General features: G+C 43.4%; 1 protein-coding gene across 2 annotated transcripts in view; it reads right to left on the bottom strand.

Annotated features, from left to right (window-relative positions):
• Positions 1 to 24,142, bottom strand: part of HCK (HCK proto-oncogene, Src family tyrosine kinase) — a 44,917-nt gene that overhangs the window by 8,609 nt on the left and 12,166 nt on the right. For both annotated transcript variants that reach the window (XM_070941848.1, XM_070941849.1), the window contains exons 2-11: positions 19,596 to 19,713; positions 17,770 to 17,803; positions 16,851 to 16,950; positions 13,060 to 13,158; positions 10,993 to 11,096; positions 9,707 to 9,859; positions 7,861 to 8,013; positions 5,979 to 6,161; positions 4,464 to 4,540; positions 896 to 1,049 (exon numbers count right to left, since the gene is read on the bottom strand). In XM_070941848.1, the coding sequence (XP_070797949.1) occupies positions 896 to 1,049; positions 4,464 to 4,540; positions 5,979 to 6,161; positions 7,861 to 8,013; positions 9,707 to 9,859; positions 10,993 to 11,096; positions 13,060 to 13,158; positions 16,851 to 16,950; positions 17,770 to 17,803; positions 19,596 to 19,712 (1,174 nt within the window). In that variant the 5' untranslated portion in view covers position 19,713. The remainder of the gene's footprint in view (positions 1 to 895; positions 1,050 to 4,463; positions 4,541 to 5,978; positions 6,162 to 7,860; positions 8,014 to 9,706; positions 9,860 to 10,992; positions 11,097 to 13,059; positions 13,159 to 16,850; positions 16,951 to 17,769; positions 17,804 to 19,595; positions 19,714 to 24,142) is intronic.

Genomic DNA, 24,142 nt, shown 5'->3' with positions numbered 1-24,142 from the left:
TCTATTCTATTCTATTCTATTCTATTCTATTCTATTCTATTCTATATTCTACTCTATTCTATTCTTATCTACTCTACTCTATTCTTCCATTCCATTCCATTCTCTATTCTACTCTACTCTACTGTGCTCTACTGTACTCTCTTCTATTCTTCATTCCAATATTCTATTCTATTCTATTCTATTCTATTCTATTCTATTCTATTCTATTCTATTCTATTCTATTCTATTCTATTCTACTCTATTCTTATCTACCCTACCCTACTCTACTCTATTCTATTCTTCATTCCAATATTCTATTCTATTCTATTCTATTCTATTCTATTCTATTCTATTCTATTCTATTCTATTCTATTCTCTATTCTACTCTATTCTATTCTTATCTACTCTACTCTATTCTTATCTACTCTACTCTATTCTTCCATTCCATTCCATTCTCTATTCTACTCTACTCTACTGTGCTCTACTGTACTCTCTTCTATTCTTCATTCCAATATTCTATTCTATTCTATTCTATTCTATTCTATTCTATTCTATTCTATTCTATTCTATTCTATTCTATTCTATTCTATTCTATTCTACTCTATTCTTATCTACCCTACCCTACTCTACTCTATTCTATTCTTCATTCCAATATTCTATTCTATTCTATTCTATTCTATTCTATTCTATTCTATTCTATTCTATTCTATTCTATTCTATTCTATTCTATTCTATTCTCTATTCTACTCTATTCTATTCTTATCTACTCTACTCTATTCTTCCATTCCATTCCATTCTCTATTCTACTCTACTCTACTGTGCTCTACTGTACTCTCTTCTATTCTTCATTCCAATATTCTGTTCTGTTCTGTTCTGTTCTGTTCTGTTCTGTTCTATTGTCATATGAGCTTTGTACCTTCCCGTGCGGTGTATTCATTGTCGTCTATCACTCGGGCCAGGCCGAAGTCCGCAATCTTGCACACCAGGAGGGCCGAGACCAAAATGTTGGCAGCTCTGAGGTCACGATGGATATAGTTCCTCTGCTCGATGAATGCCATGCCTTCGGCCACCTGCAAGGGGGAGGGACAGCTCCATTAAAGGGGGAAAAAATCTGGAAAAAATCCCCCCACCTCTTTTAGGATTGATTTTACCAGAGTCCTCTACAGCTAGTCCTCGACTTACGATGATTCATTTAGTGACCGAAGTTGCAACGGCACTGAAAAAAAGCCACTTGTGGCCATTGCATTCTCTCCATGCGGTCGCCTGATCGAAATTCAGATGCTTGGCCACCGACTCATAGTTATGACGGTTGGGGTGGCCCAGAGTCCTTTGGAGACCTTGCAACGAGCAAAGTCCACAGGGAAAACCAGATTCACGACTGCACTGATTCACTTAACAAACGTCGTAAAAAGTTGAGAAGTTATGACGGGCGCAGCGTCCCGGGGTCACGTGATCCCCTTTTGCGACCTTGCGACCTTAATGACCATGTTACTCACTTAACAACCGTGGCAAGAAAGGCCGTACAATCAGGCAAAACTTGCCTAACAGCTGTCTCGCTTAGCCACGGAAATTTTGGGCTCAATTGTGGCCATAAATTTATTTATTTTATTTATTTATTTTTCAGATTTCTATACCGTCCTTCTCCTTTCGGACTCAGGGCGGTGAACAGCCAAAATAAAACATTTGTACACAAAAGTTAAAATAGATTTAAAATAATTAAATAAAGTTTGGCCCATAATTTAAAACATTTCAATTAAAATCAATATCAAATTTTAAAAACCAACCATAAAATCAGGACAGCCCGGCTAACTGAAAAAAATAGGTTTTAAGGGCCCGACGAAAAGTCCGGAGGTCTGGGATCACTCGTATATCTAGGGGTAGATTGTTCCAGAGGGTAGGTGCCACCACAGAGAAGGCTCTCCCCCTGGGGGTTACCAGCCGACATTGTCTGGCCGACGGCACCCTGAGGAGGCCCTCTCTGTGGGAGCGTACTGGCCGGTGGGAGGCTATTGGTGGCAGAAGGCGGTCCTGTAAATCAAGGATTACCTGCAATTCTTTCTTGAAAATGTAATACCATGTTTCCCCAAAAATAAGTCCCTGTCTTATATTTTTTTGAACCCTGAAATAAGCGCTTGGCCTTATTGCCATGCGGTCAAAAGCCCAATTGGGCTTATTATCAAGGGACGTCTTATTTTGGGGAAACAGGGTATCTATCTATCTATCTATCTATCTATCTATCTATCTATCTATCTATCTATCATATATATGCAATATTTATTTCTATATCCATCCATCCATCACATATATGCGATATTTATTTCTATATCCATCTATCTATCTATCTATCTATCTATCTATCTATCTATCTATCTATCTATCATCTACTATCTATCTATCTATCTATCTATCTATCTATCTATCTATCACATATATGCGATATTTATTTCTATATCTATCTATCTATCTATCTATCTATCTATCTATTTATCACATATATGTGATATTTATTTCTATATCTATCCATCCATCCATCCATCCATCCATCTATCTATCACATATATGCGATATTTATTTCTATATCCATCCATCTATCTATCTATCTATCTATCTATCTATCTATCTATCTATCTATCTATCATCTACCATCTATCTATCTATCTATCTATCTATCTATCTATCTATCACATATATGCGATATTTATTTCTATATCTATCATCTATCATCTATCTATCTATCTATCTATCTATCTATCTATCTATCTATCACATATATGTGATATTTATTTCTATATCTATCCATCCATCCATCCATCCATCCATCCATCTATCACATATATGCGATATTTATTTTTATATCCATCCATCCATCCCTCCATCCATCCATCACATATATGCGATATTTATTTCTATATCTATCCATCCATCCATCCATCCATCTATCTATCTATCTATCTATCTATCTATCTATCTATCTACCGTGTTCCCCTGAAAATAAGACCCTGTCTTATATTTTTTTGAACCCTGAAATAAGCGCTTGGCCTTATTGCCATGTGCTCAAAAGCCCGATTGGGCTTATTATCAGGGAACGTCTTATTTTGGGGGAAACAGGGTATCTGTCTGTCTGTCTATCTATCTATCTATCTATCTATCTATCTATCTATCTATCTATCATATATATGCAATATTTATTTCTATATCCATCCATCCATCCATCTATCCATCCATCCATCCAACCATCTATAATATATATGCAATATTTATTTCTATATCCATCCATCCATCCATCCATCCATCCATCCATCCATCCATCCATTCATCCATCCGTCCATCCATCCATCATATATATGCGATATTTATTTCTATATCCATCCATCCATCCATCCATCCATCCATTCATCCATCCATCCATCCATCATATATATGCGATATTTATTTCTATATCCATCTATCTATCTATCTATCTATCTATCTATCTATCTATCTATCTATCTATCATCTATCTGTCTATCTGTCTATCTGTCTATCTATCTATCTATCTATCTATCTATCTATCTATCTATCACATATATGCGATATTTATTTCTATATCTATCCATCCATCCATCCATCCATCCATCATCCATCCATCCATCCATCCATCCATCCATCTATCTATCACATATATGCGATATTTATTTCTATATCTATCTATCTATCTATCTATCTATCTATCTATCTATCTATCTATCTATCACATATATGCGATATTTATTTCTATATCTATCCATCCATCCATCCATCCATCCATCCATCCATCCATCCATCCATCCAATCTATCTATCTATGTATCATCTATCTATCTATCTATCTATCTATCTATCTATCTATCTATCTATCTATCTATCTATCACATAGATGCGATATTTATTTCTATATCTATCCATCCATCCATCCATCCATCCATCCATCCATCCATCCATCCATCTATTTATCTATCTATCTATCTATCTATCTATCTATCTATCTATCTATCTACCGTGTTCCCCTGAAAATAAGACCCTGTCTTATATTTTTTTGAACCCTGAAATAAGCACTTGGCCTTATTGCCATGCGCTCAAAAGCCCGATTGGGCTTATTATCAGGGGGACGTCTTATTTCGGGGGGAAACGTGGGTAGCAGAAGGGCCAGGAAATGACCCGAGGTTTGCCAATTATGAATATCTATGCTTACATCCTCTATTCCCCATGCATATGTATGATTGTATCATTTTCTCCTTCTTTGCTGAATTGTGTAAATACGATTTTTGGCTGTAGGAGTCCCTCCCATAATTTTCTGGAGGGGAATTCCTTCGGTATGTTTAAATAAATACTGCATTGAGCCTTGATTATCGGTGTTGGGGGTCCTGCGTTGAAAAGCATAGGGACTCCTGCTCAAGCAGGGGGTTGGACTAGATGACCTTCAAGGTGCCGTCCAGCTCTTGTTATTCCGTTATTCCAAACACTCACCTGCGCAGAGAAGTCGATCAGTTTGGGGAAGGGCTGCTGCTGGCCTTCCTCACTTTTTAAGAAATCCAGCAAACTGCCTGTGGAGACAGAGGAGACCTGTTAAGGGGGACATTTCTGGGACAACACCCCCCCCCCAAAAAAACCTTTCTCTTTTTCAGGAGTGTAAGCTTACTGGGGCTGTCAGGTAAGGCTTGGAAATACCGTGTTTCCCCCAAAATAAGACATCCCCTGATAATAAGCCCAATTGGACTTTTGAGCGCATGTGCTAAAATAAGCCCTTCCCAAAAATAAGCCGTCCCCGAAAATATTTAAACGCATGCACAGCTGGTCCCCACCATTTCCTTGGTGGTGCAGCAGACTAAAGTGCTATTAAATAGCACCAGCTGCCTGCAATTACTGCAAGTTCAAATCTCACCAGGCTCAAGGTTGACTCAGCCTTCCATCCTTCCGAGGTAGGTAAAATGAGGACCCGGATTGTGGGGGCAATAAGCTGACTTTGTATAAAAAAGAACACTGCTTGGGGGGCCCCCGAAAGCCCTACTAAGCAGGTATATACAAAAGCACGAAGGCTATTGCTTAACGCATTGTAAGCCACCCTGAGTCTCCGGAGAAGGGCGGCATATAAATCGAACCAATAAATAAACAATAATAAATAAATTTCCTCTGGTTAGGGTTAGGGAGGCTAATTTCCTCTTTCCCCGAAAATAAGACATCCCCTGATAATAAGTCCAATCAGGATTTTGAGTGCATGTGCTAAAATAAGCCTCCACTCAAAAATAAGCCCTCCCCGAAAATATATAAACGCAGAGCTGGAAATCAAGTAAGACGGCAAGAGGAACCCCATCCTCTCCACGCAACCCAAAATAATAAGACCTCCCCAAAAATAAGGCCAAGCGCTTATTTTGGGGTTCAAAAAATATAAGACAGGGTCTTGTTTTCGGGGAAACACGGTAGTCCTCGACTTACGATCATTCATTTAGTGACCGTTCAAAGTTACAATGCCACTAAAAAAAGTGACTCATTTTTCACACTTACGACCACTGCAGTATCCTCACATGATCAAAATTCAGACTCTTGGCTACTGACTCATATTTATGACGGTCGTAGTGTCCCGGGTCACATGATCCCCTTTTGCAACCTTCTAACAAGCCAAGTCCATGAGGAAGCCAGATTCACTTAACGACCGTCTAACTAACTTCCCCCCAGCAGTGATTCACTGAGCAACTGTGGCGAGACAAGTCGCAAAATGGGGCATAACTCACTTTAACAACTGTCTCGCTCAGCGACAGAGATTTTGGCCTCAACTGTGGTCGTAAGCCGAGGACTACCTGTAATTCACAGAAAGGTAACTGAGTGATATTTTTAGAGAGATTAAGATTCAGTTCAGAGCTGTGGCAAGAAAGCTGAGACATTTCGGGCTCGGTTGTGGTCATAAGTCGAGGACGACCTGTAGTCCCAACAGATCTGGAGGGTGCCAGGCCGAGATAGGCCACGATGCGGAACGCTGGTTCTCACCTTTCTCCATGAATTCGGTGATGATGAAAATGGGCTCTTCCTTGGTCACCACCGCATGGAGTCTGACCAGCTTGTCATGCTGCAGGGTCTTCATGATGTTGGCCTCTTCAAGGAAGGCCGTCACCGTCATGCTGCCCGGCTTCATGGTCTTCACCGCCACTTTGGTGTGGGCGTTATAGGTGGCTGTGGAAGCGGGAAAGCCATGCTTTAGAACACGGGTGGGGAACGATGGCCCCTTTATGACTTGTGGGCTTCAACTCCCAGAATTCCTCAACCAGCCATGGTGGCTATGGCCCCTTTATGACTTGTGGACTTCAACTCCCAGAATTCCTCAACCAGCCATGCAAGCTATGGCCCCTTTATGACTTGCGGACTTCAACTCCCAGAATTCCTCAGCCAGCCATGCAAGTTATGGCCCCTTTATGACTTGTGGACTTCAACTCCCAGAATTCCTCAGCCAACTATGGTGGCTATGGCCCCTTTCATGACTTCTGGACTTCAACTCCCAGAATTCCTCAGCCAGCTATGCAAGTTATGGCGCCTTTATGACTTGTGGACTTCAACTCCCAGAATTCCTCAGCCAGCCATGCTGCCTATGGCCCCTTTCATGACTTCTGGACTTCAACTCCCAGAATTCCTCAGCCAGCCATGAAAGTTATGGCGCCTTTATGACTTGCGGACTTCAACTCCCAGAATTCCTCAGCCAGCCATGCTGCCATGCTAGCTCAGGAATTCTGGGAGTTGAAGTCCACAAGTCTTTAAGGGGACATAGCTCCCCACCTCTGGTTTAGAAGGACAGATTTGCAATCTGGTCTTAACCTGCCCTAGAGCAGAACGAGAGGCTGGTGATTTGCAATTCCCCTCAAGTCCAGAAGGAAAGGCAAATATGGTGATGTGTCAAAGGCTGGTCCTCCAACAGAGGAGAATATTTGTGGCTGGGGGTTGAATTGAGGAGTCCTTGGTGCTCTCTGAGCATGGTTCTTTTCTTCCAAATGTATTATCCTCCAACTAGGTAGCAACAAAGCCCATTCTCTTCTAGCACTGATGATGTTACTTAGATGGGTCATGAAATGGCTGCAAGAAAAGAACCAAGCTCAGAGAGCACCAAATACCCTACAGTCCTCCTCCTTCCTTCCTTCCTTCCTTCTTTCCTTCCTCCTCCTCCACCTCCTCCTCCTCCATCATCGTGAAATATCTGCAAGAAAATCACTAAGTTCAGAGACACCAAGGACTGCCCTGGGTCTCCCATTTGAGATGGGCAACCATGTGAATTGAATTGAATTGAAATGAATGAATGCGTGAATGAATGAATGAATGAATGAATGAATGAATGCGTGAGTAAATGAATGAATGAATGCGTGACTGACTGAATGAATGAATGAATGAATGCGTGAGTGAATGCGTGAGTGAATGCGTGAATGAATGAATGAATGAATGAATGAATGCGTGAGTAAATGAATGAATGCGTGAATGCGTGAATGAATGAATGAACGCGTGAGTGAATGCGTGAATGAATGAATGAATGAATGAATGAATGAATACGTGAAGGAATGAATGAATGAATGAATGCGTGAGTAAATGAATGAATGCATGAATGAATGAATGAATGAATGAATGTGTGAGTGAATGCGTGAATGAATGAATGAATGAATGAATGTGTGAATGAATGAATGAATGAATGAATGAATGAATGAATGCGTGAGTGAGTGAGTGAGTGAATGAAATGAATGAATGAATGAATGATGAAAAGGAAAGATCTCCCCTGGGAATTGTGGTGGGGGTTTTAAGTGTGTATGTAGCCTTTGCAATCAAAAGGACATATGGAAAAATCAAAATTGCCTAGCTGAGAAGGTCGGTCTTATCCAATCAAAGGTGACCTTACCCATCCAGACTTCTCCAAACTGTCCGGCGCCCAACTTCTTCTCCAGTTTCAGGGAGCTCCTGGGGATTTCCCAGGCATCCTTCTCCCAGGGCTTTTCGGGCTTCGGCAACACACAGGGGTGGGTCAGCTTCTGGCACAATCCATCGGCTTTTCCTGAAAGAGAGCCCAGAGGAGATTGCAGGAGTGAGGATGACATTTTTCTAAACTTGTGTTTCTCAACTTGGCAACTTGAAGACGGGTGGACTTCAACTCCTACAATTCCCCAGCCAGCCACCCACCTTAAACTTTATTAACATGCTGGCTGGGGGATTCTGGGAGTTGAAGTTCACTGGCAAATAGCTGAGTCAAAGGACACACCCAGAAATACAAGAGAGAGAGAGACAGAGACAGAGAGAGAAGAGAAGAGAAAAACAGAGAGAAAGTGAGGCAGAGAGAAAGAGACAGGAACAGAGAAAGAGAGAGAGGAACAGAGAAAGAGAGAGGAACAGAGAAAGAGCGAGAGACACAGAGAAAGTGGGAGAGAAAGAAAAGAGGAAAGAGTGCGAGAGAGCAAGAGAGGGAGAGAGAGAGAAAAGAGAAAAACAGAAAAAGTGAGACAGAGAGAAAGAGAGAAGAGAAAAACAGAGAGAAGGTGAGGCAGAGAGAAAGAGACAGGAACAGAGAAAGAGAGAGAACGAGAGAAAGGAAAAGAAAAAGAGAGAGGAACAGAGAAAGAGCGAGAGACACAGAGAAAGTGGGAAGAAAGAAAAGAGGAAAGAGAGCAAGAGAGCAAGAGAGGGAGAGAGAGAGAAAAGAGAAAAACAGAAAAAGTGAGACAGAGAGAAAGAGAGAAGAGAAAAACAGAGAGAAGGTGAGGCAGAGAGAAAGAGAGAGAACGAGAGAAAGGAAAAGAAAAAGAGGAACAGAGAAAGAGCGAGAGACACAGAGAAAGTGGGAAGAAAGAAAAGAGGAAAGAGAGCAAGAGAGCAAGAGAGGGAGAGAGAGAGAAAAGAGAAAAACAGAAAAAGTGAGACAGACAGAAAGAGACAGACAGACAGAGACAGAGAGAGAGAGACGAGAAAAACAGAGAGAAGGTGACGCAGAGAGAAAGAGACAGGAACAGAGAAAGAGAGAGAAAGAGAGAGAGGAAAAGAAAAATAGAGAGGAACAGAGAAAGAGCGAGAGACAGAGAAAAAGTGGGAGAGAAAGAAAAGAGGAAAGAGAGCAAGAGAGAGAGGGAGAGAGAGAGAGAGAGAGAGAGAGAGAAATTTGCCTTGTCACCTTTACAGCCGAAGAAACTAGGGAGGGTCCTTTATCAGATGCTGGCCATGACCCTTTCCTGCCGTGGGCTCAGCAGCCTCTTATCTCAGGGGTCTCCAAACGTGGCCACTTTAAGATTTGTGGACCAACTCTCAGAATTCCCCAGCCAGCAGGTCTGCAAACGTGGCTGCTTTTAAAACTTGTGGATTTCAACACCCACAATTCCTCAGCCAGCATGCTAATAAAACATTTAAGACGGGGGGGGGGACTTTAAGATGTGCGTGCTAGGGAATTCTGGGAGTTGAAGTCCACCCATCTTAAAGTTTGTTAGCATTCTGGCAGAGGAATTCGGGGAGTTGAAGTTCACAAGTTTTAAAGCTGCCCATTTTGGAGACCCCTGTCTTGTCTGTCTTGTTTGCTGTATAGTCTGCAGCTCTTCCTCCGGTCTCCCAAGGCCATTCCCACACACCCTTGCCAAGAGGCCGTGTCGCCCTCTTCCGCCCCCAGTTCCTCGTCTGTCAAAAGGGGCTGGTTTTTTTTAAACCCCTTTTGGAGCCAACGGACGGACGGAAACTGGCTCAGCAGCTGCCAGATTTGCAGGGCTCACCTTTATAATGGCTGACCAGTTCCTGCAGAGTGCTGAAGTTGCTCCGGGTGGAGATGTAGAAGCCCCCGTTGTCCAGGGTTCGAATCTTGTAGTGTTTCACCACATCCATTTTGGCTTGGGAATCAAAGTCTCGGATGGAGAGGGAGTAACTCCCTGGAGCAGGACAGAGAGAAAGAGGAACGAGAAGTGAGGACAATTATTTTTATATCTACCTCTCAAAAGGGAAGTACATGTGGACCAGGGGTGAAATGCTCCCGGTTCGGACCGGATCGTACAATCCGGTAGGGATGGAGGCGGGTGGTTCGGAGAACCGGTAGCAAAAATCCCTGCCCCCCCCATGCCCAGCTGAGCCCCACAATCATCAGAGGCTTTTTTTTAACTTTTAAAAGCATTTTTTCTACAATCTCTATAGCCCAAAAAATGCTTTTAAAAGTAAAAAAAAAAAGCCTCTGATGATCGCGCGGCTCAGCTGGGATCGTCAAAGGCTTTTAAAAGCATTTTTTCTACAACCTCTTCAGAGGTTGTAGAAAAAATGCTTTTAAGAGTCTCTGACGATCCCAGCTGAGTTGCCTGATCGACAGAGGCATTTAAAAGAAAAAAAAGCCTCTCCAGGTCAGGCAACTCAGCTTGGATCGTCAGAGCCTTTTGAAAGCATTTTTTTACAACCTCTTCGCCAAAGAGGTTGTAGAAAAAATGGTTTTAAAAGTAAAAAAAAAATAAAAAATGCCCATGCCCACCCAGTCACATTACCGCCCCCCCCCACCAAGCCACGCCCACAGAACCGGTAGTAAAAATTTTTAGATTTCACCACTGATGTGGACAGATGCAAAGTGTCACTCACACAAGCATTTTGCACCCTGACTAAATATGCAGACTCTTCAACTTTGAAATGGTTATAGGTTCTCCTGCCTCAGCAGGGGGCTGGACTAGAAGACCTCCAAGGTCCCTTTTCAGCTGTATTCTATTCCTGCGACCACAATTGAGACCAAAATGTCGGTGGCTAAGCAAGACAGTTGTTGAGTGAGTGGCAAGCAGTTCCACTGGTTAATTGTTCAAACTGTCAGGAATTTTCTCCTTAGTTCTACGTTGCTTCTCTCCTTGATAAACTTCCATCCGTTGCTTCTTGTCCTGCCTTCTGGTGCTTTGGAGAATAGCTTGACCCCCTCTTCTTTGGGGCAGCCCCTCAAATACTGGAACCCTGCTATCATGTCCCCCCTGATTCTTCTTTTCTCTAGACTAGCCAAACCCAGTTCCTTGCAGCCATTCTTCGTGTTTTTGGCTCCTACCTTTGCTTGTTTCACTGTCTCGGATCATGAACGAGCCGATAAAATTTCCCGGAGCCAATAAGTGACGCTCAGCATCCTTTCGGCTTATGCCTGTCAGGAACCACCTAAGGTTGACGAGGAAGAGACGATTAGCACCAAATCTTGCATAAAATTCTTTCTCAACCTCTTTGGCCAAAAAAAATGCTTTTAAAAGTAAAAAAAAAAAAAAAAAGCCTCTGATGATAACGTGGCTCAGCTGGGATCATCAGAGGCTTTTAAAAGCATTTTTTCTACAACCTCTTTGGCTGAAGAGGTTATAGAAAAAAATGTTTTTAAAAGCCTCGGCTGATCAGGCAAGTCAGATGGGATCATCAGAGGCTTTTTTTAAAAAAAAAGCTTTTGCCAATCAGGCAACTCAGCTGGGATCGTCAGAGGCTTTTAAAAGCATTTTTTTCTACAACCTCTTCAGCCGAAGAGGTTACAGAAAAAAATGTTTTTAAAAGCCTTGGCTGATCAGGCAAGTCAGATGGGATCATCAGAGGCTTTTTTTTTTTTAAAAAAAAGCTTTTGCCAATCAGGCAACTCAGCTGGGATTGTCAGAGGCTTTTAAAAGCATTTTTTCTACAACCTAAGAGGTTGTAGGAAAAATGGTTTTAAAAGTAAAAAAAAAAAAAAGGTTGGCCACGCCCACTCAGTCATATTATCCCCACCACCAAGCCACGCCCACAGAACCGGTAGTAACGAATTTTACATTTCACCACTGATTCCATCTATATTGAAATTAATATACTATGGATAGCTCTCATCTTACGACCGTTTTTAGTGACCATTCAAAGTTACAGTGGCACTGAAAAAAGTGACCTGTGATTGGTCCTCAAATTTACGACCGTTGCAGCATTCCATGTGATCGAAATTCAGCCCCTTGGCAACCGACTCATATTTATGACCGTCGCAGCGATCCCTCCCTTTTGGGAATCACGGGGGTCAAGTGATCCCTTTTGTGACCATCTGACACACAAAAGTCAACGGAGTAGCTAGGTTCACTTAACAACCGTGTGACTCACAACTGCAGTGATTCACTTAACGACTGCGGCAAGAAAGGTCGCAAAATGGGGCACATCTCATGGAACAAACTCGGCCACAGAAACTTTGGGCTCAATGATGGTCGTAAAGCCGAGAACTACCTGCAGTCGTTTCCAAGAATTTCCCAAAATTTAGAAACCCTAAAGGGACGCGGTGGCTCGGTGGCTAAGACACTGAGCTTGTCGATCGAAAGGTCGGCAGTTCAGCGGTTCGAATCCCTCGTGCCGCGTAAACGGGGTGAGCTCCCGTGACTTGTCCCAGCTTCTGCCAACCTAGCAGTTCGAAAGCAGGTAAAAAATGCAAGTAGAAAAATAGGGACCACCTTTGGTGGGAAGGTAACAGCGTTCTGTGCGCCTTTGGCGTTGAGTCATGCCGGCCACATGACCACGGAGACGTCTTTGGACAGTGCTGGCTCTTCGGCTTTGAAACAGAGATGAGCACCGCCCTCTAGAGTCAGGAACGACTAGCACGTATGTGCGAGGGGAACCTTTACCTTTACCTAAAGCAGTGTTTCTCAACCTTGGTAGCTTGAAGAAGGGTGGACTTCAACTCCCAGAATCCCCCAGCCAGCAGCGCTGGCTGGGGGATTCTGGGAGTTGAAGTCCACCCATCTTCAAGCTTCCAAGGTTGAGAAACACTGACCTAAAGGGATTTCTAGATATAGAAATATTGCTTCTGTGGTTGCTGGGAACCATGGTTCCCCATCATTGAGAAGACCATACCCGAAAGCCAGCATCTCATCCATCTTTGGAGAATTCCAGGGTTTCTCCTGCAAAATCCAGTGTCTTGTTCTCCTAGGCTAAGGGGCTTCTCCCAAAAAGGACCAAAGCAGATGCGCATTGAACCCCATGGACCTCTACAGTCCAGAGCTGAAATCCAGGGGAGATCTAAGATGGATGGATGGATGGACAGATGAGGGATGGATGAAAGAAGGGAGATGGGTGGAGGAAAAGGAGGAGGATCTACCAAGAAGATCCCTCCCTTTGATAGGCCGAGAGAACTTACTCTTCCGTCTCCAGGGAGTTGATCCTGGCTACATAATTGCTGGGGATGAAGCCCACTTTCCCTGTCGAAAGAGCCTTGGCTCGCCACCACTCTCCCGACCTGGAGAGAAAGCAGAATTAGGTACACTTCCCAACTTCCCCAAAATGTAGTCAACAATTAGCCCTCTCAGGGGAAGCTCTGGGAAATTCCAGAAGCGGCAGAAGATCTAGAAAGTCCCCAAAATCCCCCACAGCAGAAGAAGGCATTGCCAAATCAAGGCTGCACTGTTGCAAAGGAAGTCCATGGATGAAACCACAGAATCAATGGGAGTATAGGTCATCCATCCAACCATCCATTCAAACATCGATAGATTCATTCATCCATCAATTCAACCGTCCATCCTTCCGTTCTTTCCTTCTTTCCTTCCTTCCTTCTTTCTTTCATTCCTTCCTTCCATCCATTCAACTGTCCATCCATCCATTGACACATATTCATACATACGTACATACATACATACATACATACATCAATTTATCCATCCATCTGAATACAGAATAACAGCATTGGAAGGGACTTTGGAGGTGTTCTAGTCCAACCCCCTGCTCAAGCAGGAGACTATTTCAGAATGGTCAGCTGTCCAGTCTCTGCTTAAAAGCCTCCAGTGATTCCAATGGTTGAACCAATTCAACTATCCCATCCATCTATCCTCCTCCTCCATCCATCTCCCATCTTTCATCCACCCCCCATCCATCCATCCATCCATCCAAACATCCATCCATCTAAACATCCATCTAAACTTCCATCCATCTATCCAAACATCCACCCATCCATCCATCCAAATATCCATCCATCCATCCATCCATCCAAACATCCATCCATCTAAACATCCATTCATCCATCCACCCATCCACCCATCCATCCAAACATCCATTCATCCATCCAGCCATCTATCCATCTAAACATCCATCTAAACATCCATTCATCCACCCATCCATCCATCCATCCATCCATCTATCCATCCATCCATCCATCTAAACATCCATCCATCTAAACATCCATCCATCCATCCATCTATCATCCATCCATCCATCCATCCAAACATCCAAACATCCAAACATCCATCCATCCATCTATCCATCCATCCATCCATCCATCCATCCATCCATCCATCCAAACATTAATCCATCTAAACATCCATCCATCTATCCAAAACATCCACCCATCCATCCATCCAAATATCCATCCATCCATCCAAACATCCATCCATCTAAACATCCATCTAAACATCCATTCATCCATTCATCCATCCATCCACCCATCCATCCATCTATCCATCCATCTAAACATCCATCCATCCATCCATCCAAACATCCATCCATCCATCCATCTAAACATCCATCCATCCATCCAAACATCCATCCATCCATCCATCCATCCATCTAAACATCCATCCATCCATCCATCCATCCATCCATCCATCCAAACATCCATCCATCCATCCATCCATCCAAACATCCATCCATCCACCCATCCCTCCATTTAAAAATCCATCCATCCATCCAAACATCCAGTATGACCACCACTCACCATTGATTCAGGAAGGTCTACTCTACACAATTAAAAGCCACAAATAACAGCCGGCAGAAAAAAACGACACCAAACAACAGAGGGGGGGGGGTGTCTGTTAAATGAGTAGAAGCAATCCCACCCAGCATATGTCGAAGAGAAACAAGGACAAACACCCTCATTTGTGGTCACGTGGTCACATTTAACCATGGTTTGCCTAAACCCAACATTTACTTCCAGTTGGCTGCAAAACGTGCCCATAACAAACCATTGATTCACTTAAGGACTGTGGCTTCACAACCGTGATGCTCGCTTAATGACCACCACAAAAAAAGATCATAAAATTGTGTCAATCACATGACCGACCTCTTTTACAACAGTCATGACTTATGATGGTAATGAGTAGGCTCCATTACAACTGTAAATCGAGGACTATCTGTAATACACTGTTCTTTGGCAGATAACCCTAAGTCTAATGGCCACATTTCCTCACTAAAGCTTTAAGTAGGACATCGAAGATATCTAGGCTGCAAATTTAAACTGAATTAGAAACGTTTTTCCTCAAGGGAATCTAGAAACGATAATTTTTTCTGGGAAGCCGGAGGCAGCCATACCAACGGAGGAGGCAGAACTGAGAGTGATTGCTAAAATATGCCTCCAGAATGACGAAAACCCTATTTTTATCCTTTTGAAATAAGGATAAAAATGGCAGCGTCGGGCGCATAAAATTCCTCCAGGAATTGAGCGCTTCGTTCTGCTTTCTGACCCGCCCTCAGCCGCTCGCCTAAATTCTCAGCCGAGTTGGACACGCAGATAAAAACAACATTGAGGTGTGTGTGTGTGCAAATCGTTCCTACTGGTGGTTGCTCCCCAAAATGAGGAGATCTGGGAGAGAAATTATCCCGGGGGGCTCAACATTGTGCAGCCACCCCAAGGCCTACGCGGGGAAGACTGCAGAATGACCGCAGCACAGACTCAAGCGGGAAATGAGAAGGTCCGAGGTTAGGAGACCTCCCTGGTTCCTTCCAACAAGGGGTGGGTTCTACTTACCTTTACTACAGGTTTACTACCGGTTTGCGTGCGCGCTCCTGATGACATTGAGGTCGGTGGGCAGAGCCTCCCACCGGTTTTACTACCGCTTCTATAGAACCAGTGCGAACCGGGGGCAACCCGCCACTGCTTCCAACTCTCAGATTCTAGGATTGAGGGTCCTTGCAGAGGTGGAATTCAGCCGATTTGGACCAATTCAGGAGAACCGGTAGTGGTGACCTGCAGGTGGACGCCCTCCCGCCTGAGCGCAATCCCGTCCTATATCGCTGTGTTTTTTGACGCAGCACACATGCACGGACGGTATGCGCGTGCGAATTGCCGTGTTGTTTGACGTCGCATTTCTATAATCTCTTTGGCCGAAAAAATGCTTTTAAAAGTAAAAAAAAAAAAAAAAAGCCTCTGATGATCACGCGGCTCAGCTGGGATCGTCAGAGGCTTTTAAAAGCATTTTTTTCTACAACCTCTTCGGCCGAAGAGGTTATAGAAAAAATGTTTTTAAAGGGGAAAAAAGCCTCTGCCGATCAGGCAAGTCAGCTGGGATCGTCAGAGGCTTTAAAAAGCATTTTTTTTTGCAACCTCTTCAGTCGAAGAGGTTATAGAAAAAAATGTTTTTAAAGGGAAAAAAAGCCTCTGCCGATCAGGCAAGTCAGCTGGGATCGTCAGAGGCTTTTAAAAGCATTTTTTCTACAACCTCTTCGGCCGAAGAAGTTATAGAAAAAATGTTTTTAAAGGTGAAAAAAGCCTCTGCTGATCAGGCAAGTCAGCTGGGATCGTCAGAGGCTTTTAAAAGCATTTTTGTTTACAACCTCTTCAGAGGTTGTAGAAAAAATGGTTTTAAAAGTTTTTTTTTTTAAAAAAGTTGGCCACGCCCACTCAGTCATATTACCACCACCACCAAGCCACGCCCACAGAACCGGTAGTAACAAATTTTACATTTCACCACTGATTTGTTCCCAATTTACCCTATTCTTACTAGCACTGATGAACAGGGAAGCAAGGACCCCATAGTCCTCAAATTCTCCCTCCCTTCTAGCATTGGTGACGTTACTTAGCTTGGTAATGAAACATCTTTCAACCCTGAAATGCAAATATTCTCTCTTATCGGATTCCCTGAACTGGGGATTCCCCCAGAAGCCACCTACGGAGCATCATTTCTCAAAAAGTCCTTCCCTCCTCTAGAGGACCCTCAAACTTACTTCTCTAAGATCTTGAGATGATCGCCTTTCTGGAAACTGAGGTCCTCCCTGTGAATGGCTTCGTAGTCGTACAAGGCCAACGCGATAAAATCCTCGGTTTCTGGGGGGCGAGGGAAACAAGAAAAGGTTTAGAGTGGAGATAGGGGATACCCACACCCACATTTATGTACTTCCAGGTAAAGCTTCAGTTACATTATCCTGGCCACTATCTTTACAAAAGGAGACCTTTGTGACATTGATAGACCAATGGACATCTATGAAGACAATGTTCTTCAGGAGCATGTAGGACTGAAACCCAGCCTAGATGCCTACAGTGATTCAATTATATCATCCTGGCCACCATCTTTACAGAAGGGGACCTCCGTGACCATGGTAGATTGATGGGCTTCTCAGAAGACAATGTTCTCCAGGACAATCTAGGACTGGAACTCAGCCTAGATGCCTACAGCAATTCAGTTCATCCCAGCCACCACCATCTTTATTAGATGTGGTGGCCATTAGATGTGGTTAGATCTTTATTAGATGCCTCTGTGACATTGATAAACCAATGGATTTCTCAGAAGACAAATGTTCTCCAGGACAATCTAGGACTGGAACCCAGCCTAGATGCCTACAGCGATTCAATTATATCATCCTGGCCACCATCTTTACAGAAGGGGACCTCCGTGACCATGGTAGATTGATGGGCTTCTCAGAAGACAAATGTTCTCCAGGACAATCTAGGACTGGAACCCAGCCTAGATGCCTACATGAACAGGATAATGGTAAAAAATGCCAAGATGGTAACTGTGATGGTGCAATCGAAGCAACTATGATTATGTGCCTCCAGACAGAGCTTCAATTACATCTCCTGGCCACCATCTTTTGATTGTATTTGCAGCCCAGGAATCTACTCTCCGCTGTAATGGGAGATACGTACCATCCGTTTGCTGGAGCTTGGATCCCTTGATGCCCTGGAATGCAAAAAAAAAAAAAAAAGATTTAATTATTATTATATCTTATGCCAGTGACACTTTATCAAAAATGTGGCACTTTTAAGAGATGAAAAATAAGATGGAGCTTGTCTTAGAACCACAGAGATGATCATTAGAAAAAAAAAAAAGAATATATCCAGGAACTGCCTCCGATGGTCCCTCAGGAAAGCCAAACTCTTAATCCATGAAGTTGACTCGAAAGAACTTTAACTGAGAGAGAAGTAGTGATTGCAGGAGGACAAGGCGGAATCTGAAAAAGCCCGCACAAAGCACAAAGCAATTCTTTCGTTTCCCCGAGCCCAAACTCCCTGACCACTGGCAGCCAATTTGATGCCGAAAGGTTGTTTTGAGAAAGCTAGGGTGCTAGGCAGATAACAGTTCACATTCAGGGCACGATGGCCTTGAAACCAGGCTGAAAGTGGCTGCGAGAGAGTTCATTCTGTCTCCGAAGATGCTCCCCCTCTCGAATTCCCAAGCAGTTACAGCAAAAGCAAAAAAGCAAGCTAAAGATGCCAGCAAGCCTCCTTCCCACCCACCCACTTTCAATAGAATGGCAGGACACAATAGTGGAACTGACACCAGCTTTGTTTATCTCTGGAAATGTTGTGGCCCCTCAGCAGCCTGTGCGGATTGTAGCTGATTCCGACAGCGAGGAGGCTGGTGTGGTGCTGCGCCAGCAGCCTGTACAGCTGGCGCTCGAGTCGGACAGTGAGGAGGCTGGAGAAGATGTGGTGCCAGAGGCGGAGATTCAGCCAGGGCCTTCAGAACCTCCAGAAGCTCCTTCAAGTGAAGAGGAAGAAGAGGAGGAGCCTCTTCTCGATGCACGGGCGCGCAGAGCTGCCCAAAGGCAGGAGTGGCTCCTCAGGAGGAGGTCTCCTTGAGAGTAAGGCTTGGGACTAATTGGCCACTCCCTTAGCCTATTTAAGGAGGAATGCCGATTGCAGCAAGCTGTAGGGAACAACTTTAGTTCACTCTCCTTCGCGTCTGGATTCTCTGCAAATTGCTTCTGGGCTTTCTGCCAACCTTAGTAAGATTGTGATTACTTTATCTTTGGTTTCTTGTAGGATGTTAAGAAAGTTTATTAACAGTCTTTGTTTGGCAAAGACTGAGTTTTTTTTAGTAAATTTAAGTTTTGTATAGACTTTGTGTGTGCTGTATTCTTTGGGGTCCGTAGCTGGGGCAGAACAGGAAACCATTTCTGGACTTTTTGCTCGACGACAGGAAAAAAAAATCAGCTTCTGATTCTGGGTTTGGCTGATTCATACGTTTTGTTGTCAAAGAAACGGCTAGTACAGATAGCCCTGGATTCACTCACTATCACAATTGAGCCCAAAATTTTTCTGTTACTCAGCGAGACAGTTTTTAAATGGGTTTTGGCTGCATTGCTGGCTTGATCCCATCTTTCGGTTTTAATTTGTAATCGATTTTATTGGGGTGTTTTAAATTGTGGGCCGAAATTATTTAATATCTTTTTAAATTGTTTTAAATATTGTGTGCTGTGTTTTACCTTGGCTGTTCACCGCCCTGAGTCCTGTTGGAGAAGGGCAGTATAAAAATCAAATCAATCAATCAATAAATAAAATAAATTTCAGAGCCGAAGAAGCTTCTCGGGTGAGAAGCGAAACGTCTTCAAAGAAAAAACAAGGAAGTCCAGTTTCCTCTTGAAACAAAAGCACCTCTGAGACAACCATTTTGGGACTTTTCTTCCCACGGTTGTTAAGTGAATCCCTGCAATTGAATGAGACACAGACACACATACACAATCACACACCAGAGATGGCTTGATGGTGGGTTCGGTGGTATAACGAACATCCAGTGTCGAGTTCGAGTTCTCTTGCTGTTTCCCCTTTCCTGGGAGAACGTTGAATTTGGATTCTGTGCAGCCCATTCTGGGAAGGGAGAAGAAAAGACCAAAAGATAAATATTCCCATTTTATTCCCCTTCGACTTGCATAACAACAACTGAAATGGACAAAACACAATTTCTGCGTGTGAGAATACAGTTAAACTGAGATTTCAATGCAGCTTGCTGCCTCTCTCCTGGGGTTATTCTTGTTTCAAACATTTTCTCCAAATTGCCCTTCTCGGATAAGAACCTGTGCAGGGAATCCTCCTTTAGCGACCAGCTATTTGGTCATTAAGCGAAGCAGTTGCTAAGCAAACCTGCGGCTGCTCTCTTAGCTTTCCTTTGCTTTACAGACCTGCGGAGGTTCTCGATGGGTTGGCAATGTGGCCTTGAGTCACCCTCTTAATGGCAAACGGTCGCTAAAGGAGGCCGTCGCTAAACGAGGACCGCCTGTATGAACCAGGACGCAAACTTTTCTTCTGTAGAATGTTTGTCATATGACCAAAAATAATAACAAATTCAGCTGTTATCATCTCGACTTTGCTGGACACACTTCTTTGCAGATAAACTTAATAAAATAAATATACATAAATAAAATAGATCCAGCAGACGCTATCTGCAACAGCTTTTCCTGCAGGAAAAAAAAAATTGCCAAAAGCAGCCAGCACGGAATAGAATAACAGAGTTGGAAGGGACCTTGGAGGTCTTCTAGTCCAACCCCCTGCCCAGGCAGGAAACCTTACATCATTTCAGACAAATGGTTGTCCAATCTCTTCTTTAAAATTTCCAGTGTTGGAGAATTCACAACTTCTTGTGGCAAGCAGTTCCACTGGTTAATTGTTCTCCCTGTCAGGAATTTTCTCCTGAGTTCTAGGTTGCTTCTCTCCTTGATTAGTTTCCCTCTCCATTAAGGGCAGGGCATTGGGGGTCTTTTTGCTGTCATTGAGTGAGGGGCAGGTGCTTTTTCTCACAAGAAGACCCACCCAGCCAGAGAAGGCCATGGGGGTGTGGGGGTGTGGAAGCCAGGCACCTGCAAAGCACCTCTTTAACATGAGCTGCAAAACTGCTGGTTCATAGTTCCAGGAGTTGGACTCTCCAGCTGTTAATCTAAGCCAGTGGTTCCCAACCTGGGCAGCTTGAAGAGGTGTGGACTTCAACTCCCAGAATTCCCCGGTCCGCAGGGCGAATTCTGAGAGTTGCTGGCTGGGGAATTCTGGGAGTTGAAGTCCACACCTCTTCAAGCTGCCCAGGTTGAGAAACACTGGTCTAAGGCACTAATGGTAGACTGCTTCTTCTCCTCTTCCTCCTTTTCCTTCTTCCTCCTCCTTCCCTTTGCTCCTCCTCCTCCCCTCCTCTGTGTACATTTTTCTTTTCCTTTTTTGTCCTCTCCTCCTTTCCTCCTTCCTTCCATTCTTCCTCTCTTTGTTCCTTCCTTCTCTCCCTATTCCCTCCCTCTGTCCCTTCCTCCTTTCTTGCTTCCTCCATTAATGTTCCTTTCGTTCTTTCCTTCCTTCTCTCCTCCTCCCTCCTCCTTTCTTTCTTTCTTTCTTTCTCCTTCCTTCCATCTCTCCTCCCTAATTCTCTTCCTCCCTCCCTCCCTCCTTTCTTTCTCTTTCTTTCCTCCTTCCCTCCTTTTCTTTCTTTCTTTCTTTCTTTTTTCTTTTTCTTTCTTCACCTTCCATCTCCCCTCCCTAATTCTCTTCCTCCCTCATTCCCTTTCCTTCCTTCCTTCCTTCCTCCCTCCTTTTTCTTTCTTTCCTCCTTTTCTTTTTCTTTCTTTCTTTCTTTCTTCTCCTTCCATCTCCTCTCCCTAACCCTATTCCTCCCTCACTCCTTTTCCTTCCTTCCTCCCTCCCTCCTTTCTTTCTTTCTTTCCTCCTTTCCTCCTTTTCTTTTTCTTTCTTTCTTTCTTTCTTCTCCTTCCATCTCCTCTCCCTAACCCTATTCCTCCCTCACTCCTTTTCCTTCCTTCCTTCCTTCCTCCCTACTTTCTTTCTTTCTCTCTTTCCTCCCTCCCTCCTTTCTTTCTTTCCTCCTTCCCTCCTTCTTTCTTTTCTTTCTTTTCTTTTCTTTTTCTTTCTTTCTTTCTTTCTCTTTCTTTCTTTCTTCTCCTTCCATCTCCCCTCCCTAATCCTATTCCTCCCTCACGCCCTTTCCTTCCTCCCTCCCTCCTTTCTTTCTTTCTCTTTCTTTCTTTCTCTTTCCTCCCTCACTCCTTCCTCCCTCTCTCCTTTTTCTTTCTTTCTCTTTCTTTCTCTCTTTCCTCCCTCCCTCCCTTCTTTCTTTCTTTCTCTCTCTTTCCTCCCTCCCTCCCTTCTTTCTTTCTCTTTCTTTCTTTCTCTTTCTTTCTTTCCTTTCTCTCTCTCTCTTTCCTCCCTCCCTCCCCCCTCCCTCTCCCTCTCCCTCTCTCTCTCTTTGTTTTTCTGTTTTTGTCCAGCGATGTCTGTTGGCCCCCTTGTTCAGCATGGCTTGCTAGCTCTACAAGAGGAAGCTGGGGTTTGCAGCCACCCTCGCCGGGGTTGGGCGCCCATCAGACTGTGCAAATATATTTCTCAGTGCCGGGAAGTCCCCATTTGCATCTCCTGTCAACAAAGGCAGTGGGCAGCAACGGTTCCTCTCCTGTTTTGCATCCCAGAAGGCAAATTTTTCTGACTCCCTTGCAAAGAAAGTAACGGTAGGTCAGAAGGTCTGAATTCGAGTTCCCCGAAATAATGATTAGCAAAGGAATTTTCTCCTGCCCTGAGTAGAGGCTGGACTAGCGGACCTCTTAGAGCCCTTTCGATTGTAGGATTCCAGATGTCTTCATCTTTACCCCTGTGTACCTCACAACAACCCTTTGAGGTAGGTCAAGCTGCAAGATAGCACCTCCTCAAAGCTCACCAAGAAGCTTTCACAGCTGAATGGAAATTTAAACCTAGCGCTTCCTTCTCTATCTCCTCCAGCTTGTTGGACTACAATCCCCATCATGCCCAACCACTGGCTCCAACCACTACCCGACTGTGGCTATTTCCGTATAATAAATTACTTATATTCCTTTTCCATAGCCACCCATCTCTGTCAATGACTCCAGGCAGCTTACAATTAAAAAAATATATTGCACGATAATACGTATTATCATATGTGGTGGACATGTGTGGAAGCAAAAATATATTGGGCAAAAATTTGTATGTGGCTGATGACGCCACAACATATTGATTTAAAACCGGAACTGTTCCTGTTGGGGATTTTACTGGGAATTTATAGTAAAGAAACTGTATATTTGATTATTCTTGTTATAACCGCAGCTAGAATTGTATTTGCACAAAACTGGAAAAGCGAAGAGATCCCTATAGATGAAAATGTGATTAAGAAAATATTAGAATGTGCAGAAATGAACAGATTAACACTTGCAACTCAAGGAAAGGAAGAATCAGATTATTATAATATATGGGAGTTATTTTATCAATGGTTAGAGAATAAATATGAAAGCAATGTATTGTAAAAATAGATTAGTAGAGAAGAGAAATGTTAGGTTTATGTTACTTTATTAGTATTATTATTATTTAGTATTAATATAAGAATAAATGTAAGAAATGAATATGATGGTAAGTTTAATTGTTAAAACACAAAAAAATTTATACCCAGACGATACACTGTTTAATGAAAGATGGAATAAAATAAAAAAAATTTAATAAGTAAAAAATTATATTGCAGTAAAGATGCTAAAAACATTTTCAAACAATAAAAGCCACAGAAGCATCCAACATAAATACAGGCAATCCTCAACTTACGACTACAACAGAGATAACAATTTCTGTTGTTAAGCAAGGCAATTGTTAAGTGAGTCACACCCCATTTCATGACCTTTTTTTTGCCACCGTTGTTAAGTGAATCACTGCACTGGTTAAGTTACTAACCCGGTTGTTAAGTGAATCCAGCTTCCCTGTCGACATTGCTCGTCAGAAGGTCGCAAAAATGATCGTATGACCATCCCTCCCCAGGACACTACGTCCGTCATAAATATGAATCAGTTGCCAAGCGTCCTAATTTTGATCACGTGACCGCGGGGATTGCCGCCATGGTCATAAGTGCAAGGACCGGTCGGTTGCAAGTCATTTTTTCCAGTGCCCTTGTTAACAAGGAGGAGCCTTGGTGGCGCAGCGGACTAAAGTGCTGTTAAGTAGCACTTAGCTGCCAGCTGCCTGCAATTACTGCAAGTTCGAATCTCACCAGGCTCAAGGTTGACTCAGCCTTCCATCCTTTCTAAGGTAGGTAAAATGAGGACCCAGATTGTGGGGGCAATAAGCTGACTTTGTATAAAATAGAACACCGCTTGTGGGGGCCCTAAAGCCCTACTAAGCAGGTATATACAAAAGTATGAAGGCTATTGCTTAATGCATTGTAAGCCGCCCTGAGTCTCCGGAGAAGGGCGGCATATAAATCGAACCAATAAATAAATAAATAAAATAAGCTGGAAAATGGATTGTTGGTGTG

Source organism: Pituophis catenifer, unplaced genomic scaffold (genome assembly GCF_029215685.1).
Source record: "Pituophis catenifer annectens isolate HBS135680 unplaced genomic scaffold, rPitCat1.0.hap2 SCAF_3, whole genome shotgun sequence".
Taxonomy (NCBI): Eukaryota; Metazoa; Chordata; class Lepidosauria; order Squamata; family Colubridae; genus Pituophis; species Pituophis catenifer.
This window is presented reverse-complemented; position numbering and strand designations above follow the sequence as displayed.